Source organism: Ostrea edulis, chromosome 3, assembly GCF_947568905.1.
Source record: "Ostrea edulis chromosome 3, xbOstEdul1.1, whole genome shotgun sequence".
In the NCBI taxonomy this organism is placed as follows: domain Eukaryota; kingdom Metazoa; phylum Mollusca; class Bivalvia; order Ostreida; family Ostreidae; genus Ostrea; species Ostrea edulis.
This window is the reverse complement of record NC_079166.1, coordinates 91,085,369-91,107,660: the sequence shown is the minus strand read 5'-3', so window position 1 is coordinate 91,107,660 and position 22,292 is coordinate 91,085,369. Positions and strand designations below refer to the sequence as shown.

At 44.5% G+C, this 22,292-nt stretch overlaps 3 protein-coding genes across 3 annotated transcripts; 2 read left to right on the top strand and 1 right to left on the bottom strand.

The window, feature by feature from the left end:
• Positions 1-7,118: 7,118 nt before the first annotated feature.
• On the top strand, positions 7,119-8,325 carry LOC130053683 (baculoviral IAP repeat-containing protein 7-B-like). Its single transcript, XM_056161079.1, has 3 exons — positions 7,119-7,397; positions 7,720-7,939; positions 8,195-8,325. The coding sequence occupies exons 1-3, from the start codon at positions 7,119-7,121 to the stop codon at positions 8,323-8,325; spliced, it is 630 nt and encodes a 209-aa protein (XP_056017054.1).
• Positions 8,326-14,211: 5,886 nt separating this feature from the next.
• LOC130053682 (uncharacterized protein F54H12.2-like) lies at positions 14,212-15,615 on the top strand. Its single transcript, XM_056161078.1, has 2 exons — positions 14,212-15,246; positions 15,376-15,615. Exons 1-2 carry the CDS (start codon positions 14,212-14,214, stop codon positions 15,613-15,615), a joined length of 1,275 nt encoding a protein of 424 aa, XP_056017053.1.
• Positions 15,616-17,540: 1,925 nt separating this feature from the next.
• On the bottom strand, positions 17,541-18,329 carry LOC130053681 (uncharacterized). The gene has a single exon (XM_056161077.1). It carries the CDS (start codon positions 18,327-18,329, stop codon positions 17,541-17,543), a length of 789 nt encoding a protein of 262 aa, XP_056017052.1.
• Positions 18,330-22,292: the final 3,963 nt, after the last annotated feature.

The following is a 22,292-nucleotide window of genomic DNA, read 5'->3' as shown; positions in this document are numbered from 1 at the left end:
ATCCCACTATTATCATTTTCCAAATCATGGACCTGTTCAAGTCTTAATCACCATAACTAGTCAATGATCCGCTCCTGTTTTATTCATACCATGGATCCGCTCCTGTCTTAGTCACCATTATTTATACCATGGATCCGCTCCTGTCTTAGTCACCATTATTTATACCATGGATCCGCTCCTGTCTTAGTCACCATTATCTATATCATGGATCCGCTCCTGTCTTAGTCACCATTATTTATACCATGGATCCGCTCCTGTCTTAGTTACCATTATCTATATCATGGATCCGCTCCTGTCTTAGTCACCATTATATATATCATGGATCCGCTCCTGTCTTAGTCACCATTATTTATATCATGGACCTGTTCATGTCTTAATCACCATATCTAGTCATTGATCCGTTCCTGTCTTATCCCACCATGGATCCGCTCCTGTCTTATTTAGCTAGGGATCTACTCCAGACTTATAATCCCTTTATATATCCTAACGGTCCACAGGATAGTTGATAAAGATAATTTTTCTTGATTTATGTTTTTAAGTCCATATGATTCAACTCATTTAACATTTGTACTCTTCTAATTTCAAAGTCACACGCCGCATACATTCTCCACAAACGACACATAACTCTGCATAGTATGGCATGTCAAACGTTGCAATATTTGATCTTTTCCATTTGTATTGTATAATTTTCCATTTGTATTCTATATTTTCCATTTGCATTGTATAATTTTTCATTTGCATTGTATAATTTCCATTTGTATTGTATAATTTTCCATTTATATTCTATATTTTCCATTTGTATTGTATAATTTTCCATTTGTATTCTATATTTTCCATTTGTATTATATATTTTTTTCGTTTGCATTGTATAATTTCCATTTGCATTGTAAAATCTTTCATTTGTATCGCATCCGAGGGATTGTTTATTTTGATTTGTTTCGAAGGATATCATTAGTTTAGGTCCCACTTATATTTAACCGTCACCAGCTGCAGGTGACGTACCACAAATAGACTTACTATGCTACATTTATGGGCACAGTGGCGTAACATTGGGGGTACTTTAACGTGTCAACGCCTTTCGGTATTTACGTCTAAGGTTTGATGCAGCCATGACACGAGTAGAACTCGAACATGCAACTTCACGGTTACGAACCAAAGGGCATATCACTGAACTACCGCGATCGGTTCCATATAAGGACTAGTTGAACATACATGTAGCTATCAATGAGGAATCTTGCGCCGGGAGACACACCCCCCCCCCCCTCTCCCTTCACAAATATGATATTTTATATATAGATGTCGAAAAAAGCATGCATGTACGTTTTATTTTATCAGAAGGCACTTGTTCCAGGGGCGGATCCAGGAATTGCGGTTACGGGGGCGCCACTTTATGAGGCAGGGGGTCTGGGGCGAAGCCCTGGTAGGGGTCTAGGGGGCGAAGTCCCCGGAAGCTCCTGTATGGATTTTACAGATTTCATAGGGCTTGAAATAGTAAATTAGTGAAATTAGTAAAATGACGCAAATTTTAAGGGTTTCTGGAAAAATTAAGTTCTCTCAATAAAGTACTTCAAGAAATCAAAAGATTTTGTCATTTATTTCTCCGGGAATGTAAGAAATTATTGCTTCTTTTATTGTTTAATACATTTTTCTAAACAAGATACCAAGATTTACCTTAAATTTGGAAATTTTGAGGGGGGAGGGGGCGCCGGCTGCGTCCCCCATTAAATCCGCCACTGACTTCGCCCTCCCCTTGCAACTCCCCTCCCCCTCCACCAAGGCTTTGCACTGGACTCACTAGGGATCTTAAGACAGTCCCCAGACATCCAGCAGTTCACTGCATCCTTTCGTTCAGAATTATCTATATCAGCCAGTGGTTAAATAGGAGACTAGTTTGAATATGCTGATCACATTAGACGCATAAAAGCGATCAATTAATGGGGGGGGGGGGGTGTTACGCCATTACACTTAGCAAATACGGTACATTCCTGTGAAACGTGGCTCCTGAACTTTACCTCTTCATCATATCGCGCATTACCAAATTCGATAAACGATAACTTAAGATTAATCCATTGAATAGTTGTAACAAACCCGAATTAAGTCCCCCGAATCTACTGAATTCTGACTAAATAAAAATGTGCATGCTTTTCTGGACAGTAACGTTCTATTTTTAAACAAAAATGATCGGGGGGGGGGGGGGGGTTGCCATTACTAGAGCTAGGTACGTATTTTAAAAAATAACTAGTCCAGGACCTGGTCGCGGTAGCTCAGTAATATATCGCTTGGTTTGTGGGCGAGAGGTCGTGAGTTCGAGAACCGTTACGGTCATTGCCGCATCAAACCTATTAAGACATAAAGACAGTGATTGCTCCTCTGCCAAACACTCGGCATTTAAAAGTGAGAATCACGGATTTTTCCGTAATGACCTTAAAAACAGATATTCTGTATCGCTGCACAGGCGTTGGCACGATAATGAACCGTCATTGCTACGGCCCTGTCATCGTCGGTTACCCACGGGTGCTTCTATTCGAGTGAGTGGACTTTTAAAACCGTGGATTGCGACGATGCGGCCCTGTATACTAAGCACGTCTACAGATGTGGTACATCAGTGATGTTAACTAATGAAATCCTTCGTAACAAATCAAAATAAACATTCCTGGGATACAATACAAATGGAAAATTATACAATGCAAGTAGTAGTATAAGGCGTCCCGATAGGGGGTTCAACTGAGTGCACTTTTTATGCACATGAGGTCAAGTAAGGGCGTTTTTGATTGGTCAAGCGGTGTCGGGGTCAACGGAGTGCACTAGGACGGGGTCAACCCCAGCAGGGGTTGTAGAGCGGGTGAATAGACTGGGCTATGGCTCTAATTTTAGCATGCTTTCGCTTTGAGTTCCTGGAAAAGCTATTTTTCTGAAAATCCAGTGAAATCCTGTGTATTTCTATGTATTCCTGTGTATTAAATCCTGTGTATTAAATCTAAAAGAATAACACAAGGTTTTAAGTTGACATGTTTATTAAAGAACAATGGTACAATCCCCAGAGCTGGTACGGTACCTAGTTTTACCCAGCGCTGTCTATAGGTAATATATAAAGCGGCGCGCGGTGCATTGGGTGTCACTTTCGACATCATGTCAGACAAGTTACCTAGTGGACTTCCACGGAGTTATATTGAACAGCGATTGAGATTTTTGAATGATCAGCTGAACAGACAACGTCAGCGTGAATTACAACTCCGCAGAGAGAATCAACGGCGATTACAGTATTTACAGCAGGGAGGAGGGAAAAAGAAACTCATTTCGGATTATTACAAAATTCAACTGGAACGAGGACGTCAATCACGGAAATTTAAAGTCAAGGAAAATGTCTACAATGTTGCCTTCAAGCCTATTCCAGAGAAAGAAAATACAACCTTCATTCGTCGCCTCTTCCGGGATATGTTAAAAAATGTGAAACAGGAAATGCAGTGCAATCCCAATGATTATCTACGTTTAAATATTCGGCACCCGTCTCTGGATTCAGCTATTTGGTACGAATTTACGCAGTCCAATCAGCTCAACGAGGACAAAATTCTGAACAAAATAGAATCCGTGCAGCAATCTAAAAAGGAATTCCTAATCACCGACGGGGCAGTGCAGATGGATTTTTTCCATGTCAAATATCCACAAGGCAGCGGGTGCACTAAGAAAAAACATCTACACGTGGATAAGGAGAAATTCAAAACCTCTAAGAGAGCGATCGTTCGCATTCAAAATCCTGAGGATTCTCTCTGCTTGTCCCGGGCTATTGTGGTAGCACGTCTACACAGCCAGAAATCAAACGACCCGGCATGGGAAACGAAATGGTTACGCATGAGAAAAGGGGATAAAGATTCTCTCGATCAGAAACGAGAAGCGAAAGCCTTGATGGAACAAGCTGGGTGTGTTATGAACCAGCCGTGTGGGCCACGTGAATGGGAGCAATTACAGCACGCGCTCGCCCCGCAGTATCGATTGAAAATATTTCAATTCAAAACGAATACAACTCGTTTACGACTGGAACCTATTTACAAAGGACCGGGGTACGGGACTTGTTTGAATATCCTGCTGGATAACGAGCATTACGATGCCATTGTGTCTATGCCTGGAGTGACGGAAAACGGATACTATTGCGATGTTGGTTACAGTCACATTGAAGATCATCGGACCGTCTGTCCTCATCGATGCTCATTTTGTTTAGCCGATACCCCCTGTACCCCGGACGGGACTCAGACGAATTGCCCTCATTGTAAGGGATTTTTCAGAAATGCAGCTTGTTACCAGAACCATTTAAAACCCTACAGCAGTAATACAACGACCACGGTCTGCAGTTTAATGGGGCGTTGTAACCAGTGTCAGAAATGGATGTCCAAGAAATTATTAAAACGCCACGCGTGTGGGGGTCAAACCGAATGCCGCATCTGTCACAAAGTCGTCACCATGCCTCATCACTGCTTTGTACAGACGAAACCCAAACCTAAGAAAGAAAAAGAAGAAGAAGAGGAGTTGAAAATATACATTTATTACGATTTCGAATGCAGTCAGGAAAACGGTATTCACATTCCCAATTTATGCGTGGCAGAACGTGTGTGTCAACATTGCGACAGTGTGGATATCGACAAGCCCTGTTCTCATTGTGAAGGATTCGGATCACAACGCCGCTTCCTATTTCAAGGACCCGACACGTTAAAACAGTTTATGGAATGGCTCTTACAGAGCGAGACCGATGAGCAAGGCCATGTGGAACTCAAACACGATGAAGCCACCATCATTGCCCACAATTTCAAAGGATACGATGGGCAGTTTATTTTGAATTACCTGGTTCACACGGCGTGTATCAAACCCACCGTCATCCTGAACGGCAGTAAAATCTTATCCATGCAAGTCTTGGGGTTGAGATTCATCGATTCTTACAACTTTCTACCCTTTGCTCTTGCCAAGATGCCCTCTGCTTTCGGATTAACGGAATTGAAAAAAGGATATTTCCCGCACTTTTTCAACACGACAGAGAACCAGCAGTATGTGGGTCCTTACCCGGCCGCTCATTTCTACAATCCTGACGATATGTCCACCGCCAATCGTGAAGCCTTCTATACTTGGTACCATCAACAAGAGGGCAAAGTCTTTGATTTCCAGAAAGAATTCTTAGCTTACTGCATCTCGGATGTGGATATTTTACGCCGGTGTTGTGCCCATTTCAAATCCACCCTGTTTGATCTGGTGGAAGTAGACCCCTTTCAAGAATCCATCACGTTTGCCAGCACGGCTAATTTAGCCTACCGACGAGGATTCATGGTTGAAAATACCATCGCCATCATTCCCAATATGGGCTACCGGCCAGCACGACGATATTCAGCTAAAGCTTGTCGATGGTTCGCCTGGCTAGAACATCAACATCACTGCATACGACATGCTAGAAATGGGGGCGAAGTCACGCTTGGACCCTATACAGTAGATGGGTATGATGAGGAATCTCGTATCGTGTACGAATTCTATGGCTGTTACTGGCACGGCTGTCCCACCTGTTTCCCGAATCTGTTGACTGACATGCATCCTCATCGTGTTCAGCATACGTATCAAGACCTCTACCTGGACACCTTAAAACGAGCCAGTGCTTTAGAAGACCAAGGCTATACAGTCGTGAGCATATGGGAACACGAGTTTGATCGTCAGACCCAGACCAATCCCGACTTACAGGAATTTTTACAAGGAGTCGATATACAAGATCCTTTGAATCCCCGTGACGCTTTGTACGGAGGCCGGACCAATGCTACACGACTGTATTGTGAGGAGGGTGACATGCGATACGTGGATGTCTGTTCCCTGTACCCGTACGTGTTGAAATACAAGCCATTTCCCGTCCAACATCCCCAAGTCATCACCAGCCATTTCACCGATGTCAGAGACTATTTCGGGCTCATTCGTTGTCGTGTCCTCCCACCCCGAGAGCTGTATCACCCCGTATTACCTTACAAGACCGGGGGTAAATTACTCTTTCCCTTATGCCGCACCTGTGCGGAACAGCGCAACTTAGGACCCGACGAGCGGTGCCAGCACACCGATTCTGAACGCAGTCTCACGGGCACCTGGGTGACCACCGAACTTCACAAAGCATTAGATCTAGGCTATCGTCTCGACCGCATTTACGAAGTTTGGCATTTTGAGAAAACCAGTGACCACTTATTTCGAGCGTATATCAACACCTTTTTGAAAATTAAACAAGAAGCTTCCGGATTCCCCGAGGATTGTCAAACAGCCCAACAGCAGCAACATTACATTGAGGAAATTCAGCAACGAGAAGGCATTGCCATGAATCCGGCCGACATCCAGAAAAATCCGGTCCGAAGAACCATTGCCAAACTCTTTTTAAATTGTTTGTGGGGAAAATTTGCTCAACGATTACAATTACCCAAATCCCTGTATCTCACGGAAGAAGAAGAATTACAACATAAATTACAAGATGCCACTTTAGAAGTCAAAGGCATCGAACTCTTAGAAAATCGTGAACGCCCCGAATGTGATATGATGCTGATCAATTATCAGGAGAAAGAAGAATTTTTAGAAGACTGCCCCTTTGGAAACGTGGTGCTGGCGTGTTTTACAACAGCTCATGCTCGTTTACATTTGTACGAGACGTTACAGCCTTTGGGAGAGCGTGTCTTATACTTTGACACGGATAGTATCATCTATCACCACGACGAGACCCAGTTCAATCCGACCATTATCAACAGTTTAGGCGGCTGGACCGATGAATTGGGTGGAGATCGTATCATCAAGTACATGTCGGGCGGGCCCAAAAATTATGCATACGAGACCCAGGGGCGAAAATCTGTCTGCAAAGTCAAAGGATTGACACTCAATTATCGTGCCTCTAGAGTCGTGTCTCTCGATACGTTGGAAAAAATGTTAAAAGGAGAAGAAGAAGAAGTCCATGTCAGCTATCCGCACTTTATTCAACGAACCCGCCAACATGATGTGCGAACCATTCCTCTGGTGAAGAAATACCGCATGGTGTATGATAAACGTCATCGTATTCATGACTATGACACGCTGCCTTACGGGTATTAAAAAGGACATGCTAGAGAAAACCATCAGTCGGCAAAATGACGGACTACGAATCACTACATAACCCGGGTACACCACGTTATGCTCTACTGTCAGATCGAGTAGCGTCGTTTGAAAATGCTCCCGAACACTTGCAGAACCTATTACCTACCATTGCAGAAGCGGGATACTTTTACAAAGGGTACGGGGATAACACGTGCTGTTTTTATTGCAACTTTGGACTTCACCATTGGGGAGCTGTCGACAATCCTTGGATACAACATGCTTATTGGTATCCTCACTGTCCTTACCTGAAGTGTAATAAGGGTAAACAATGGGTACGACAAGCCTTCAATGCCTATGCCCGCGCTAAAGACACTGGTTGCGATTGGGAAGGTTTACCCTTAGACGCGGCAGGGAATCCAATGTGTACCCAGAAATGTCACATTTGTTTAGAACGAGACTTGAGAATAGCTTTTTTACCTTGTGGTCATTTATGTACTTGTGCTATATGTGCTACGGGACTGAAACAATGTCCTATTTGTAGACATAGTGTTGAGCAAGCTGTACGTATTTTTATTTGTTAATAAATATGTATGATCCCATGAACTTGTGTCATTTATCAAGATGTATACCTACGAGACACTTGAACCTTTTCAGTTGAAACATGAATTTACCATGGTGGTGGCTGGACCCTCTAAATTGGGTAAAACAGAATTTGTCAAGCAACTGGTGCAAAATACACAGTGGATTGCACCGCCTCCCGAAAAGATAGTATGGTGTTATCGAGAATGGCAGTCCGCGTACGAATCCTTACAGGACAAGGTCACTTTTATCCGCAATATACCTCAAGACGATGAGCAGATAGTGGCGGATCTCAGTACGCGTCATCTACTCATTTTTGATGATATGATGGGAGGTAAAGCCATCGAATCGATTGTCGACTGGTTTACGCGCAAAGCGCATCATCGCAATACCAGTGTCATTTATATCACACAAAATCTGTTTGATCGAGCAGTACAACATCGTACCATCAGTCTGAATGCTCACTATCTTGTGCTGTTTAAAAATCCTCGAGATAAATCTCAGATTGGGGTGTTAAGTCGGCAATTACAAATGCCGCATTTACTTCCAGCCTATGAGGACGCCACCCGTGTACCTCACGGGTATTTACTAGTGGACTTGAGTCCTCAGACGTCGGACGATTTAAGATTAAGAAGTCAACTCTTTACCAACTTGGCTGTGCACATGCCCCCGAGAGTATAAATAATGTCACATCATGGGCAGGTGTATCATTCGAAAGACAGTCTTCATCATGGGTAGACCTTCCGCGAAGAGTAAATTAGTCAAAACGTTACGCCGTTTACAACGGGAACGGGATCCCGTTCAACGGAGCCATCTCATTGAATTAGGACGTAGAGCCTTACTCAACTGGTTTGCGATGGGCGCTCGAAATTTATTGCGAGGCGTCTTACCAGGCAATAAAATCACTCAGCGGTTCATTCAATCCCATCGCCAAGACTTGAGTGTCATTGCCGATAAGAAGTCCAATGAAGAAGAGCGTAAAAAAGCCATTTTGAAACGAGGAGGTGCCGGATTCTTAGGAGGGACCATTATCCGTCATTTATTCAAATGGGAAACAGGCCGTAAGCCCCGTGGGGGACAACCCAAGAAAACCAAGAAACCACGGGCTAAGAAAGCTAAAAAATCACCTCAGAGAATTCCTAAACTCATTATTCGCTTACCTAAGAAGACACCTAAGAAGTCCCCTAAGAAATCCCCTAAGAAGACACCTCTCAGGATGAAGAATCCGTTTCCCAATTGGGCTCCAAAGAAAACCCCTCTCATTGTGAAGATGCCGTTTCCCAAGGCCACTCCCCCCAAGGCCACTAAAACGTTAGCCAATCTGAAAGCCGGATTAGCTCAAAAGAAAATGGAACGACCCATGCATGGGCCTATAGGAAGTTCCAGAACCAGTGATACTGCTCTACCGAGTTTTGCTCATACCTTTGGAAGCATGAAATTTCAACCCTTAACCACCTCAACACCAGTTCAGGTGCAAAAGAAATATAAATGTAAATTTTGCCCTCTGGTCTTCAATGCGAGAGAGAACCGCAATCGTCACGAAGAGACCGTCCATCACAAGCGTTTTGATCCTAAACATCCGAGTGCCGTTGTCCTGGACTAGGTATAAAAAGGAGGGGTAAGGTGCCCCACCCTTCATTACCATGGCTCATACGAAGAAGTGTGAATGTCGATTACGACCTCATTTACCGCTCTTGCAGACGTTAGCGGCTCCTCACTATTCCAGCAAATTAAAGACAGAGGTGTTGAAACATTGTTCCAATGAGTGCATTTTAAAGATTTGTGAGATTGTGTACAATCTATTAAAAGGGGTGATTCCTCTCAATCCTACTCAGAAGCGACAACTGGGTCGAAAGAAACACATCTTAAGACGCTTAGTCCGGACTCAACCCGTGAAAAAACGACGAGGTATACTCATCCACCAAAAAGGATTGGGTTCGTTTGTGTGTGGCAAGATTTGTAAGAAATCATGAGTCGAAAAATGGTATTGGTACCGGAAGCGATGCTCAACGAATTAAAAGGCAAATTACCTAAACCTCCCGAATTTACCTCGACTATTGGTTTACGCAGTGATTTGGACGAGATTGAACATCGAGATGATTTAACCGAGAAAGAAAAAGTGGGGTTGTACGGTCATCAACTTCATCGCTATCGTCAATATTTACAACAAGCTCGACATCCCACCCCAGCGACTCTATCCTCCCCAACCACTGCAACTAGTGCCGCCTCAACACCCACAGCCGCCTCAGCATCCGATGACTTGGAGGAACAGATTATCAAAAGCGTCAATAAACCGGGTCGAAAGAAAGCAGGTTTATTACTCGATCATCTCAAGAAATCCAAAGTGGTGACTTGGAATAAAGAAGGAGAAATCAGCTATAGAGGACGCAGGGTTCCCGATTCCAATATTGTGGATTTAATGACCGAAGCCCAACGACAAAGACCCTTAAGACATCGTGATCCCCCCGCGGGATTAGAGGAATTTGCTCAAGCGTTAAAAGAGACTCATGCCCCCAAAGGATATGTGAACAATCGGGATGTTATAAAAGCCATGGACAAACCAGGGAAAATCAGTACGCCTAGACCTCTAGAGGAAGAGGAGAGCGGATTTCAAGAAATCTCTGGTTTTGACCAATCGTTCTATGAAACTCCCAGACGAATGATGACCCCTAAAAATATCTGGGAGGCCAGTAAAAAGACATCACGTGAAATTGGAAAATGGTTAAATCTACCATGAAAGCAGAACAGATCTTACAGCGACTGTATTACGATCCCAAGACAGGGTATGGGGGAGTCCAGGCGTTGTATCGTCAAGTGCGTCAATTAGGACACAAGATTACCCTGTCTCAAATTCGAGAATGGGTGAAAGCTCAAGATACCTATACCTTGCATAAACCGATACGGAGGAAATTCAAGCGACGACAAACACGAGTGACGGATATGGATGAACAATGGCAATTAGATTTAGCCGATGTCTCCAGCTTGAAACAAGACAATAATGGGTATACGTTTTTATTATGTGCCATTGACGTGCTGTCTAAATATGCCTGGGTCGTGCCTTTAAAACAGAAAACGGGGAAAGAAATGATACGAGGCTTACGACGGATTTTTCGAGAGGGACGTCGCCCCGTGCGCATTCAGTCCGATCAAGGAAAAGAATTTACCAATAAAGAATTTCGTCAAGCCTTCAAATCCATTCATTTCTTTACGACCCGTAATGCCGAAACCAAAGCCAGTATTGTGGAACGTTTTCAACGCACGCTGAAAGCACGCATGTGGCGGTATTTTACACGTCATAAAACACGACGGTATGTCGATGTCTTGGGGGATCTGGTGTATGGTTACAATCATACCTATCATCGCAGTATCCGGCGAGCTCCTGCTCAAGTCAATGCCAAGAATGTCTTGACCGTATGGAAAACCTTGTATGGAAAACAGAGTGCCGATACCACGAGTCGCTTGCAAGTGGGGGATCGTGTACGCATTAGTAAAGCCAAACGTACGTTTGAAAAAGGATATTTACCGAATTGGACCAAAGAACTGTTTACCATCTCTAGAAAAGTGCCAGGACGAAACGTCTATCGTATTCAAGATGATCACGGGGAAGAATTAGAAGGAACGTTTTACGAGAAGGAATTACAACAAGTGATTAAAGACGATGATGTCTATGAAGTGGAAGAAATCTTAGGGTATAAAAAGCGGCGTGTGGGAAAAAAAGTCATTTCAGAAGTCAAAGTGCGTTGGAAAGGATATCCTCCCAGTTTTGATTCATGGATTCCGCAAGCGGATCTCATTCAGCCATGACCAACCAGTGGACTTTCTTGGGTGAAAAAGTCCCTCGAGCAGAAATTGTGTATTTTGCACAATTATTCCTGTGTTTAACCATCATTATCACTTCGGTCGTCATGTTAGCCTTAGGCGATCCCAATCGCGATTTTTGGATGGTGACCTTAAGTTCTTTGGTGGGCTACGTCATGCCTAGTCCACAAATGACGTTAGCGAGCCCGAGTATAAAACAGGAACGATCTTCTTCAGATTCATCAGTTCACCATGGCTAACACACAGTACGCCTGGAAACAAGAGGGAAAGAAAACGGCATGGTTTGCGGATAAGCAGATGTGTTTGATGCATTGTAAACAACACAAAACGTCCACGCATCCTGTGTACTTGTACAAACGTATACTGATACCTCACGGATGGTCAGCCTTTATCATGAAGACCAAGTATCAAGAGTTTCGCTGGAAAGTCAAAGCCTTCTGGGGATTGATGGGACGACAAGACGAATCCGATTGGACCTTAAATGAGAGTCCTTGGTTTGACCATTCCGAGGACTGTCTCCGACATTTCAAAGACATGATCAATGAAGGTTATGATGTAGCCGATTGCTGGGGAACCCGACACTATCTGGTGATGCGACGACGCTTAGTCCCGAGACGAACACTAGAGTTGGAAGACTCGGATGCGTTGATGTGGGGTGGTGGTGGCCGCGATCAAGAAGAATGACATGTAAAATTGTGTATTAACATTATGTTGTATGTTGTTTCAAATAAAAAATTGTGAAAAAACAAAACGGTGTTGTGTATAAATAGAGAAGGAAACAGAGACAGGGGCTCATTTAAGACATCATGGCTGGAGGAGAAGGGTTTTACATGACTCTGTTGAGTGATGGGTCGATGGAATCGTTTCCGACGAATACGACTGCTCAATTTAAAACGTTATTGCCACACACCATGGACTTAACGGATGGAGCATGGGAAGTCGGATTGACCGAAATGATGTACTCGGCCAACTTACAAAACGTATCGGATAGCGAGGCTTATGTGGACGTTCTCATTCCAGATCCGTATACGAAACATGTCCAAGATCCCAACACTTATAAATGGGAAAGATTTAAGACAGAGAATATGGGTAAAGTCACGATGGCCAGGTGTGAGGTGGTGGTCCCCTGGGATCTGACGCCATGGTCCCATCTCTTTGCGGGAGGGGATAGTTTATTTCCCTTCGATATCATTCGCATTCACTTCCGACCCGGAGCTTATACACAACCTTTGGCGTTAATCAATGAAATCAACGCAGCCTTAAGGAGAACCCTGTGGAAAGTATGGAGTGAGTTAGGGAATCCTAACGACGAGGGGAACAACCAGATCTTAGTGTATCACCCCGAGTACGATCGTGTCGAGTATCAGTTTAATGGGAAAGCACTGAGAACCACCCCCATGTGCATTCGTTTCCCTATACCCTTAGCGTACAAGCTAGGTCTGGATAGTGACAAAATGATCCTGGGCGATGAAACCATGACGAAATGGATCAACGTGAATTACTTGGGGAACACGACCATGGATGTCTACGACAATCTGAAAGCCATGTATGTGTATTGTGACATTGTGGATCCTCAAGTGGTGGGCACCAACAAATTGAAATTATTGAGAGTCGTCCCCTGTACGGGTCAATACGACGATCGACAACAAGCCCGTTGGGAACCGATTCGAGCCGAATATTTGAAACTGAGTAAGAAATATTTCGATACCATTGAGGTACACATCATGAATTCTTTAGGGCGTCCTATGGGGTTTTTAAATGGGCGCTCCTTAGTCAAACTTCATTTCCGCAAAGTGTATTGAAAGATGAAGTACCATCGAGGAGTCAGACGCCAGAAAGGACACGGAATCTGGTTTCTCATTCCGTGGATTGCCAATGCCATTGTGGGTCAAGCGGGCCAAGGAAAGAAGAGAAAGAGACGGCGTAAAAAGTATAAAAAGCGGGTGTAACCCCTAACGAAGTTCATTTACATCAAGATGCACTACCATAAAGGTTTAATACGGCAGCAGGGTCACGGGCTTGGAGCCCTGCTGGGAATAGCCAGCAAAGTGGCGGGTCCCCTGATCAGTGGATTATTAGGTGGAGCCCCCGCACAACAGCAACAACAACAACAACGTCCTGTCTATCAAGAGAGATATTATGATTACGACCGCCCTTATCGCTCTTATCGGAGGAGACGACGTAGAAGCCATCCAACAGAAGAATATGATCCAGAATCTGAAAAGCAGAAGGGAAAAGGATTTTTCACCGATTTACTCAAATCGGGGGCTAAAAGTGCCTTAAAGGCTGCTGCTAAAACAGGGATGGATGTGTTAGATAATAAACGATCACTCAAAGACGCTCTCAAGACACACGGTGCCCAAGCCCTGAAAGAGACAGCAGGGTATGCCCGTAGGCGAAGATCTCGAAAAGCCCCATCCAAACGAGGAAGAAAAGCACGCACAGGAATACTCAGGAAGCCTGGAACCACGACCCTCAAAAGAAAACAGGTGGGAAAACAGGTGGGAATACAGGAAGGAAAAGGATTTGTTAAAAGAAAACAACGTATCTTAGCTCGGGGAGGGCCTCATAAGAGACCTAGGAAGCAACCTAGGAAGCGATCTAGGAAGGGAGGTAGGAAGCTAGTGAAAAGGGGTAAGCCAAAACGCTCTCTGGATATTTTCGACTGAGAACCCTATAAAAAGGGAGTGAGAAGGAGACCAGAACACATTTGATCCCAGTTCACGCTGAGTAACACATCGTTCCAATATGATGCACCGAGAATCTTGCGCTTGTGGTACCAGCAGTTTAGAACTGTTTAAAGTGCCCCCGACCAACGTCACTTTAGAAGATTCGAAATGGATGGAATATTACCCCATTTCCAGTACCCTCAACTCGGATACGGCTCCGATTGAATTTGAAATCAAAGGACAAGGAGATGAATATCTGGATTTATCCCAAACTTATCTCCAGATGGTCTGTAAATTCACGAAAGCCAATGGAACGAATCTCACAGGAGGCCATTCGACCTCCACCCCCGTGAATAACATTCTCCATTCCTTGTTCAGTGAAATCGATGTCAGTCTCAATGGAAAAGTCATTACCCCGGGGACGGATACTTATCCCTACAAAGCGTATCTGGAGAAATTGTTGTCTTATGCACCCAAGACTCTGGAAACCCAGATGAGAGCCTGTAGCTTGTGGGAAAAAGATACGGCAGGACATATGGATGAGGTCAAATTAGAAGATCTGGCTCAAACTCCTGTGGAATTTCCAGTAGTGAATAACAAAATCAGCATCGCGGCCGTCATTCCGACTCCCGAGTATCCGGATGATTCCAAGAATGTAGGGTTGAGAAAACGTCACGAGAAGATTACAGACAGTAAGGAGATCGTGTTGATGGATCGATTACATCTGGATTTGTTTGAGCAAGAGAAATGTCTCCCTAATGGCTTGGATGTCCGTCTCCGATTCAATCGCGCTCGACCCCAGTTCTACATGATGACCGCTGCCGGGAGTAGTGGGAAAGTGGCCATTCAAAGTATGATCTTGTGGGTGAGGAAAGTCAAACCTGTGCCGAGTATCATTAATCTCATCAATCAGCAACTGAGTACTCAAACGGCGAAATATCCATTGAGACGAGTGGAAGTGAAAACCTTCACCATTCCTAGTGGCACCCAATCTAAAATCACCGATCATCTGTTTCAAGGACAGATGCCTAAACTGATCGTGTTGGGCTTTGTGGACAATGCGGCTTTTAATGGGGATAATACCAGAAACCCCTTTCATTTCCAAAATGAGAGAGTCAAGAAATTAGAAATCAGTATCAATGGAGAAATGATGGAAACCCGACCTTTGGAACCTAATTTCACCGACGATCAGTACCTGAGATCGTATTTGAGTCTGTACAAAGGCTTGGGAAAATTAGGTCAGGACTGGGCTCCGGACATTACCCTAGAAGAGTATAAAAACGGTTACACCCTCTGGTGTGTGGATTTCACGAAAGATCAAGAAGCCCAGACGGATAAATTTCATCTCATACAGACGGGGAACTTGAGAGTGGAAGTGCAATTTGCCGCCAACGTAGCCAGGACCTTAAACTGTGTGGTGTATGCCGTGTTCGACAATCTGCTAGAAATCAACAAACAACGAGAAGTCAGCATCGATTACTAAGAGAGAGATGGATACTCAGCAATTGAGAGATGTTTTACAACGAGATTTAGGACCGGCGTTTGCAGGTGTGTATCCTCGAGATGTCATACCTGAGCTGTTACCTCATCACAAAGCCATCGTGGTGAATACAGACCCTCACGATCGCCCTGGAGCGCATTGGGTCTGTTTGTATTTGAGTAGCCCTACCGTCGAATATTTTGATTCTTACGGATTACCCCCCAGCCATAAAGACATCCAAGACTTTATTCAACGCCACGGAGAGACTTGGATTCATAACACCCATTGTTATCAAGATTTGAATACGGATGTCTGTGGACAATACTGTGTGTATTTTTTACATCAACGCCATCGCCATAGAAGCACCGTACGAGAATGGTTACTTCCCTGGAAAGGCACGGCCTTACAACGCGATCGTTTTGTGGCGGATTGGTTTAAAGAGACCTTCCGTAAACCGAGAACCCATCAAGGACAAACTTGTCAATGTCAAAGACTGAATGTATTGTAAACTATGTTATTGTTATTGTTCATAGTTGGAGTTTAATAAAACGTTGGAAAAAAAAAAAAAATTCTTGTCATTGTAATCAACCATGTCTTTTCAAAAAGAATGGGTAGCCCTGAAAAGGGCTGTTTTCTTTCTCTCTCTGTTCTTGGTCTTTTCTCTTCTTCTTCTTCTCTCTTCTCCTTCTTCTCCTTCTCTTCTTCTTCTTTTCTTCTCGGTCCCCTCACTGTCTGTTCTTCTTCTTCTTTCTTCTCTTCTTTTTCTGCTCCTCCGGGGGTTGCTCGTGGTCAAACACAAAAACGGGCAACCAGCCGTGTTTAAAAAACAATCTCCCCGGAGGCCGTTGCACCACTTCTAACTCTGCGTCCCAGTTTTCCTCAGGCGGGGGCAGATCCTGGCTCATGGGCGGTGGGGGAAGAGCCTCCCGTGAGGCCGGCGGGGCAATCTCTTGCTCCCAATCCTCCTCCCATTTGATACAATAATCATTCACTGTAGGGTCTGGTCCTACTCTACGGCTCATGGTTCTGGTTCCTTTAAAAAATCGGAATGCCCGATTTTGACGTTGCGCTCGGTTTAAAAAGGCGAGAGCGCGGACGTCCTCGAAAACATCCCCTACCTTAGATGGCTGACGTCATGTTGATGACTCCTCAAAAAACACTATATAAATAGGTCACTTGTTACCATTTTTCTCAATCATGTCGTTTGAACGGTACGCGGATGATGAGAATGATGTACTAGTGTGTGGGTATTGCCGAGGACCTTGGAGCACTTGTGGCTGTTTTCATTATAAAAAAGAAAACATCCTGGCCAAACAGAAGTGGATAGAGAGATTGGCAGAGCTGACGTATTATCCCTTTGTCTATAAATTTTGTGGTCACACTAGAGAACCCTGGCTAGAGTGTAAGTGTCCGCAGCATTGTACCATCACCCCTGAAGAAGAAATAGCACATAAGGACTGTACCTGTGAGATCTGTCAGGAGTTTAGAGAGCGCTGGACTCAGAGAAAGTTTAAACCCCACCTGTTTCAACATTGTCCTTACAGTCAAGAACCCCGGTTAACGTGTACCTGTGAGACCTGTCAACCAGCATGTCGGTGACGGATCTACGAGGAGATGTATTATCTCTACCTTGGGTGGATGCTATTGTACAACAATGTAACTGTTTAACGGTGAAACCTCATGGATTAGCCGGAGGCAATTGGGCTCATTATAGACAATGGATTTGTGACTTTGCTTATCAGTATCATAAACATGTTTACATTGTCAAGAAAATGTAACTTTATTATAGCTTTATTCTAGCTATTACTTGTGTTAATAAAACTTTTTTAAAACAAACTTGTGTGTTTCTTGATTTTTGCCATAAAAAGTGTCTTTTCAAAAAAGTTGGTGGCCCTGAAAAGGGCCGTTTGGTCCTAAGGACCGACTTTTCATTCCCTGCTTCCGGTAAACCGGCATAACGGGCACCGTCCCCGGGTGTGTCGCCGCTCCTGTAACTCTTCCACGCACGAGCAGCAAGCTGGGCGCTGCCCACATCCCCTACACGTAATTCCAGAGTGTACCCTGTCTTGCCAGCAGACAGGACACTTAAACCAGATGGGAACCGCCCTATCTGCCCAGCCAGGGACAGTCATAGGGTGGTTCCTCGGGGGATGAGTTGCCACCGGTGCGTGGGTTGGCCTCGGTGGTGGAGTCCTCCCTGCAAACCGGATGGTAGGTGGTGGGGGTCTTGCAGGGGCTGCTGGTCTCGGTGGTGATGCTGTGTCTGCGGCCAACAGTGACGGACTCTGACGTGGGCTGGGAGGTGGTGCGGGGGACGGTGACCGCGGTGAATACTCCACCGGTGACGCTGGTGAGTCGCTCATCGGCACCGGGCTGTATTCCACTGGTGCCGATGGGATCGCTGGTGGTGGTGTTGTAGGCGTCGCCGGGGAGTAAGGTGGTGGTGGTGAGGGTGGCTGTGGGGCCCGTCGGCGCGGTCTCGTACCCGTGGAGATTCGAGCGGTGCGGCGGCGGGGTGCCCTCCCTTCATACTCGGCCCGCACCCGGCAGATGATCTCACGGACCCCACTCTGGTCGAAAGGGGAGAAGGTGCTCAGGTCGTTCTCAGAACGCACGACCCAATTCTCCCCTACCCGTTCCTCAGCCACCACTAGGAGCCGGTACCGGAATCCAGGCAAGGTCTGGAAATTGTAGAGCGGGTCTCTTCTTGTAGCCATTCTTCTTTCTTCTTTAAAATCCTTCAAAAATCTTCTATAACTGTGCTGGATCACCAGTGAAGCGAACTGGCGAGTGCGCCGGTATATATCGGGAAAGCGCGGACCTCCTCGAAAACATCCCTCGCTTCGGAGACGAAGGCAAGATGGCGGCCGTCAAAATGGCTGATTTGTGCTTTCGAGTAGAGAGTTTTTTCTCATTGTCTTTTTCTAGACATTCGATATCTGTGCATGGTAGATTTAATCTGATAGATTCTGAGACGGCGAATGCGTTAAACTTATTTTTATTTTGCTACGTCACATAGTTTTCAAAGAAACAGAGGTTAAAGAGGTCGAGTCGAGGTTCGATGTTTCTTCACCCCCTCTTTAAAAATTTATTTCTCGACCATGTACATCCCTAACAACATCTCATAAGGTCTATTCGATAGAAAACACCTTATTTGATGCGATTTTCACTCTACCTTTAGGATTTTCTGGATTCCTCAACAAATAAACCCTTCTCTGAGAGACTCAACCAAACACAGCTTTCGTGTAAACAATTTTATTCATGTCACATATTTCAAATACATAACTCCCACACACAACACCAATGCACATGTCTTTTTAAAATAGGGTCCAACAATTTTTCCATTTCTCGAATCCTGCGTTGAAATCGATATCGATCAGCAGCTACAGTCATCCAGATACTTGTCCGGTCTTCTTCGGGTAACAGATACACTTCATTATGATCCAGATTAAAAGTCACACATTTTCTTGTATTTTGTTGTACATGTGATGAAGATACCGTCCTCGAAGGGTCTCGATCACCCCACTGATGTGCGGCTTTGTTCTCTTTAATTCCTCGGCTACTAAATGAATCAACACTAATGCCTCGGTGTTGATACGGTTCTCGATCAAATGTCTGCATATCCACCAATATTCGTCTAAAGTGATTGGAAATAATAACGCACGAAGACAGGATTTCAATTTTTGAAAATCTGGCAAGTTTTCTATTTCCTCAATACACTGTAGGACAAATGTTTTTTCGATGTTATCCCTAGCACTCATGATTTCATCAATGAAATGAATTAAGTTCTTCACACTTTATGTATACTTCTCGAAGCCAGTCCTTGGTGATACTTTCAATCTCGGCGGTTTTTTCAGGCATGCGTTTCTTGAATTCCTCCCCCGCGACATAAATTAACATCAATCCCGCATCGTTATAGAGATTGATGTACACATGGTTCCGTAGATCTGTATATTCGTCCAGAGTCATTGGAAACACCCCCGCTATCAGATAATTTTTAACCGCTTGAAACACCGTATCGTCTTGCATTTTCTCCACCCATTCTAATGCATGGTTATGCGCTTTTTCTGCGATGTTGTCACTGCTGGCCATCCTCCAGGAATAAAGGAAAAGAAAACGGTTAGGTTTTTTTATACACCTTTTCCAACCAGTGATCGGTAATCGCTACAATCGCCCCAGTCTTCTCAGGTTCCCGTCGTCTAAATTCTTGGTCCATGGTATAAATCATGATCAATCCAGACTCTCTGTTCAGGTTGTCGGCTATATGCTTGCAAACGCTGGAATATTCATATAAGGTCATAGGAAATTCCCAAAAGATCAACAACTTCATGGCGAATTTATATCTCAACGGGTGTTTTTCTTTCCAGTCCTTGATACACTGTAATGCAGCGCTACGAGCGTTGTTCACCGATTCTTTGTAGTCCTCGAAATGCTGTAATACAGCAGTAAGAACGTTGTTGGTCAATTCAGCCATGATGATCAAAATGAAAAAATTCTAAAACGTTCTTGTTTTATAACAGGGCAGCCATTCCTTTCATACGAATCAGTTCCACGAATCCTTTTTGTAGACAATCGCGTAAGATCCGATCAATGTCACTCATCTGGTCTGGAAGATTCTGTTTCAATTCCTCAGCATACAAATAAATCATGAGTAAACGTCCCGTATTGGTATTCTCCGCTAATGAATCAGCAATCCGTTGAAAACTATGTACATTTCTGACCTCCGGTGACATCTGTTGTACAAATTGACGAGCATTTTGAATGTGAGGATTATGTAAGGCCACGTTCATACATTGTAGTACATAGCTATATCCATTTATTCTCGTAGTAGCACTGCCGCCCATAGTAAATAACGAACGTTCAGAAAACACCTGTATTTATAGGTAAAGGTTATGCATCACGTGATCAAACACCTGCACCACGTGATCAAACACCTGTACGTCAGGTGGTTTTTCTACAGTCATTCTTGTCTGACCTTCAGTCATGGATACACGGAGAATTTTAAGAGCGAGACGCCGCGGCCAGGGAATACAACCAGTGGAGAATTTAACCATAGTAGAAGATTATGTAGACGAGATGGAGATCTGGGACAATTTAGTACAGAGATGTCGCCATCGATTACGCTGGGGCCGATCTAAAAATTGGTGTTTTGACTATGTATTGCAGTCACATGAAACAGTGGAGGATATTTACCTGCGTTTAAGTGACATGTACCTGAAAAATTCCCCCCTCATACAGTACATGATTTACCAGTTTTACACGTTATTGAACGGCACTCAAAAAGTATCGGGATTTATTCGACTGGAGAAACCACGTTACCGGAGAAGTGTATGGGTATTGTTTTGGGATGCACACTGGATGTGGGAAACCGTCGAAGAGATACGTTTCCCCGGGAGAAGAGCTCGACAATTAGTACAACACATTATATCCGAAGATCATGACTTACACGTGTATATAGAAGAACCTGCGTATGAAGCCGGCCATTTTTAAAAATAAAAACTTCATGCACAGCCCTTTTTAGGGCTACTTTAAACACCAATATAAGTTCCATTCCACTAAAGTCAATGTGTACCAATGGGCACTAGCACGCGCTGGTCGCGAGAAACCGGCTTTTCAAGTTCAATTAGTGCACTAGCACGCGCTGGTCGCGCGATGTTCTAGCTGAAACCGGTTTTTCCAGAAAAAGATGATGCAACCACGTGCTCCCCACGTGCCCCTCACGAGACAGAATAGTCTAGACATTTTGCTGGCTATAAAAGCGGAGCCCCTGTGTCAGTCCTCATTCGATCTTCAATCACCTTCCAGAAGACATGGCTCAGAAACAACTAGAATTTGTGGACAAAGCTCAGAAGAAAATAGATCAGCTGGTACAGAAGGAGATGGGGCCACAGAAAGACTACATTGAACTGAAGAAAGCTAAGAGTGACGATCAGAAGACTGAACTGGGGAAGACCTCGAACTTCTTGCTCACGTCTCCAGACTACGTTGCTCAAAGAAGAAGAGAAGAGAAGAAGATGGCCCAGACCTCGAACCAGACCACGAGCTTCAATCTCACGCCTTCAGACCACGTTGCTCGACAAGTGAAGATGGCCCAGACCTCGGATTACCTCCCTAGCCAGAATCCGACAGACCCGGGATTAGGCTTCTATTTTCCCGATTCACAGGACGCTACGGGACTGGAGATGGGCTTATACGATAAACCCCCCTTCGGCGGAGAAGATTCCCCCATGAGCAGGACCGATTTCGCCATCATTACCACGACACTAGACGGGATCGTTAACCGCATTAATGTGCTGAGTAATGAGATTGGAAATCATACCACAATCCTACTGAAGAAGCTGGAAGACCTGACTTCTAAAAAACCTAGGAAGGAATACACTCCAGATTACACTGCTAACCCGTGCTACACGTGTGGAGAAACAGGACATTGGTCGCCGGATTGCCCACAGAAAACAGATTATCCGCAGACCAGTAAGAAATCGTGGTCGGCAGATTCTCAACAGACCAGCAAGAAAACCAAACAAAAGGATCCTTGCTTCAAATGCGGAAAAATAGGACACTGGATTAGTGAGTGTCCAGAAGAACAAGCGGAGATAGATGCGATGATTGGACCCGTACCTGGCTCAAAACCCCCTGTGAAGAGAGAATACACACCGTTAGAGATGTGGAATCCGCCCGCA

What these genes read in the sequence shown, in the direction of transcription:
- LOC130053683 (XM_056161079.1), top strand. Translation starts at nt 7,119, where the DNA reads ATGACGGACTACGAATCACTACATAACCCGGGTACACCACGTTATGCT. An exon ending in GTAATAAGGGTAAACAATGG is followed by an intron (nt 7,398 to 7,719) that starts GTACGACAAGCC and finishes GAACCTTTTCAG; the next exon opens with TTGAAACATGAATTTACCAT. An exon ending in GCAGATAGTGGCGGATCTCA is followed by an intron (nt 7,940 to 8,194) that starts GTACGCGTCATC and finishes ATTTACTTCCAG; the next exon opens with CCTATGAGGACGCCACCCGT.
- LOC130053681 (XM_056161077.1), bottom strand. Translation starts at nt 18,329, where the DNA reads ATGGCTACAAGAAGAGACCCGCTCTACAATTTCCAGACCTTGCCTGGA.
- LOC130053682 (XM_056161078.1), top strand. Translation starts at nt 14,212, where the DNA reads ATGATGCACCGAGAATCTTGCGCTTGTGGTACCAGCAGTTTAGAACTG. An exon ending in TTCATTTCCAAAATGAGAGA is followed by an intron (nt 15,247 to 15,375) that starts GTCAAGAAATTA and finishes AAATTAGGTCAG; the next exon opens with GACTGGGCTCCGGACATTAC.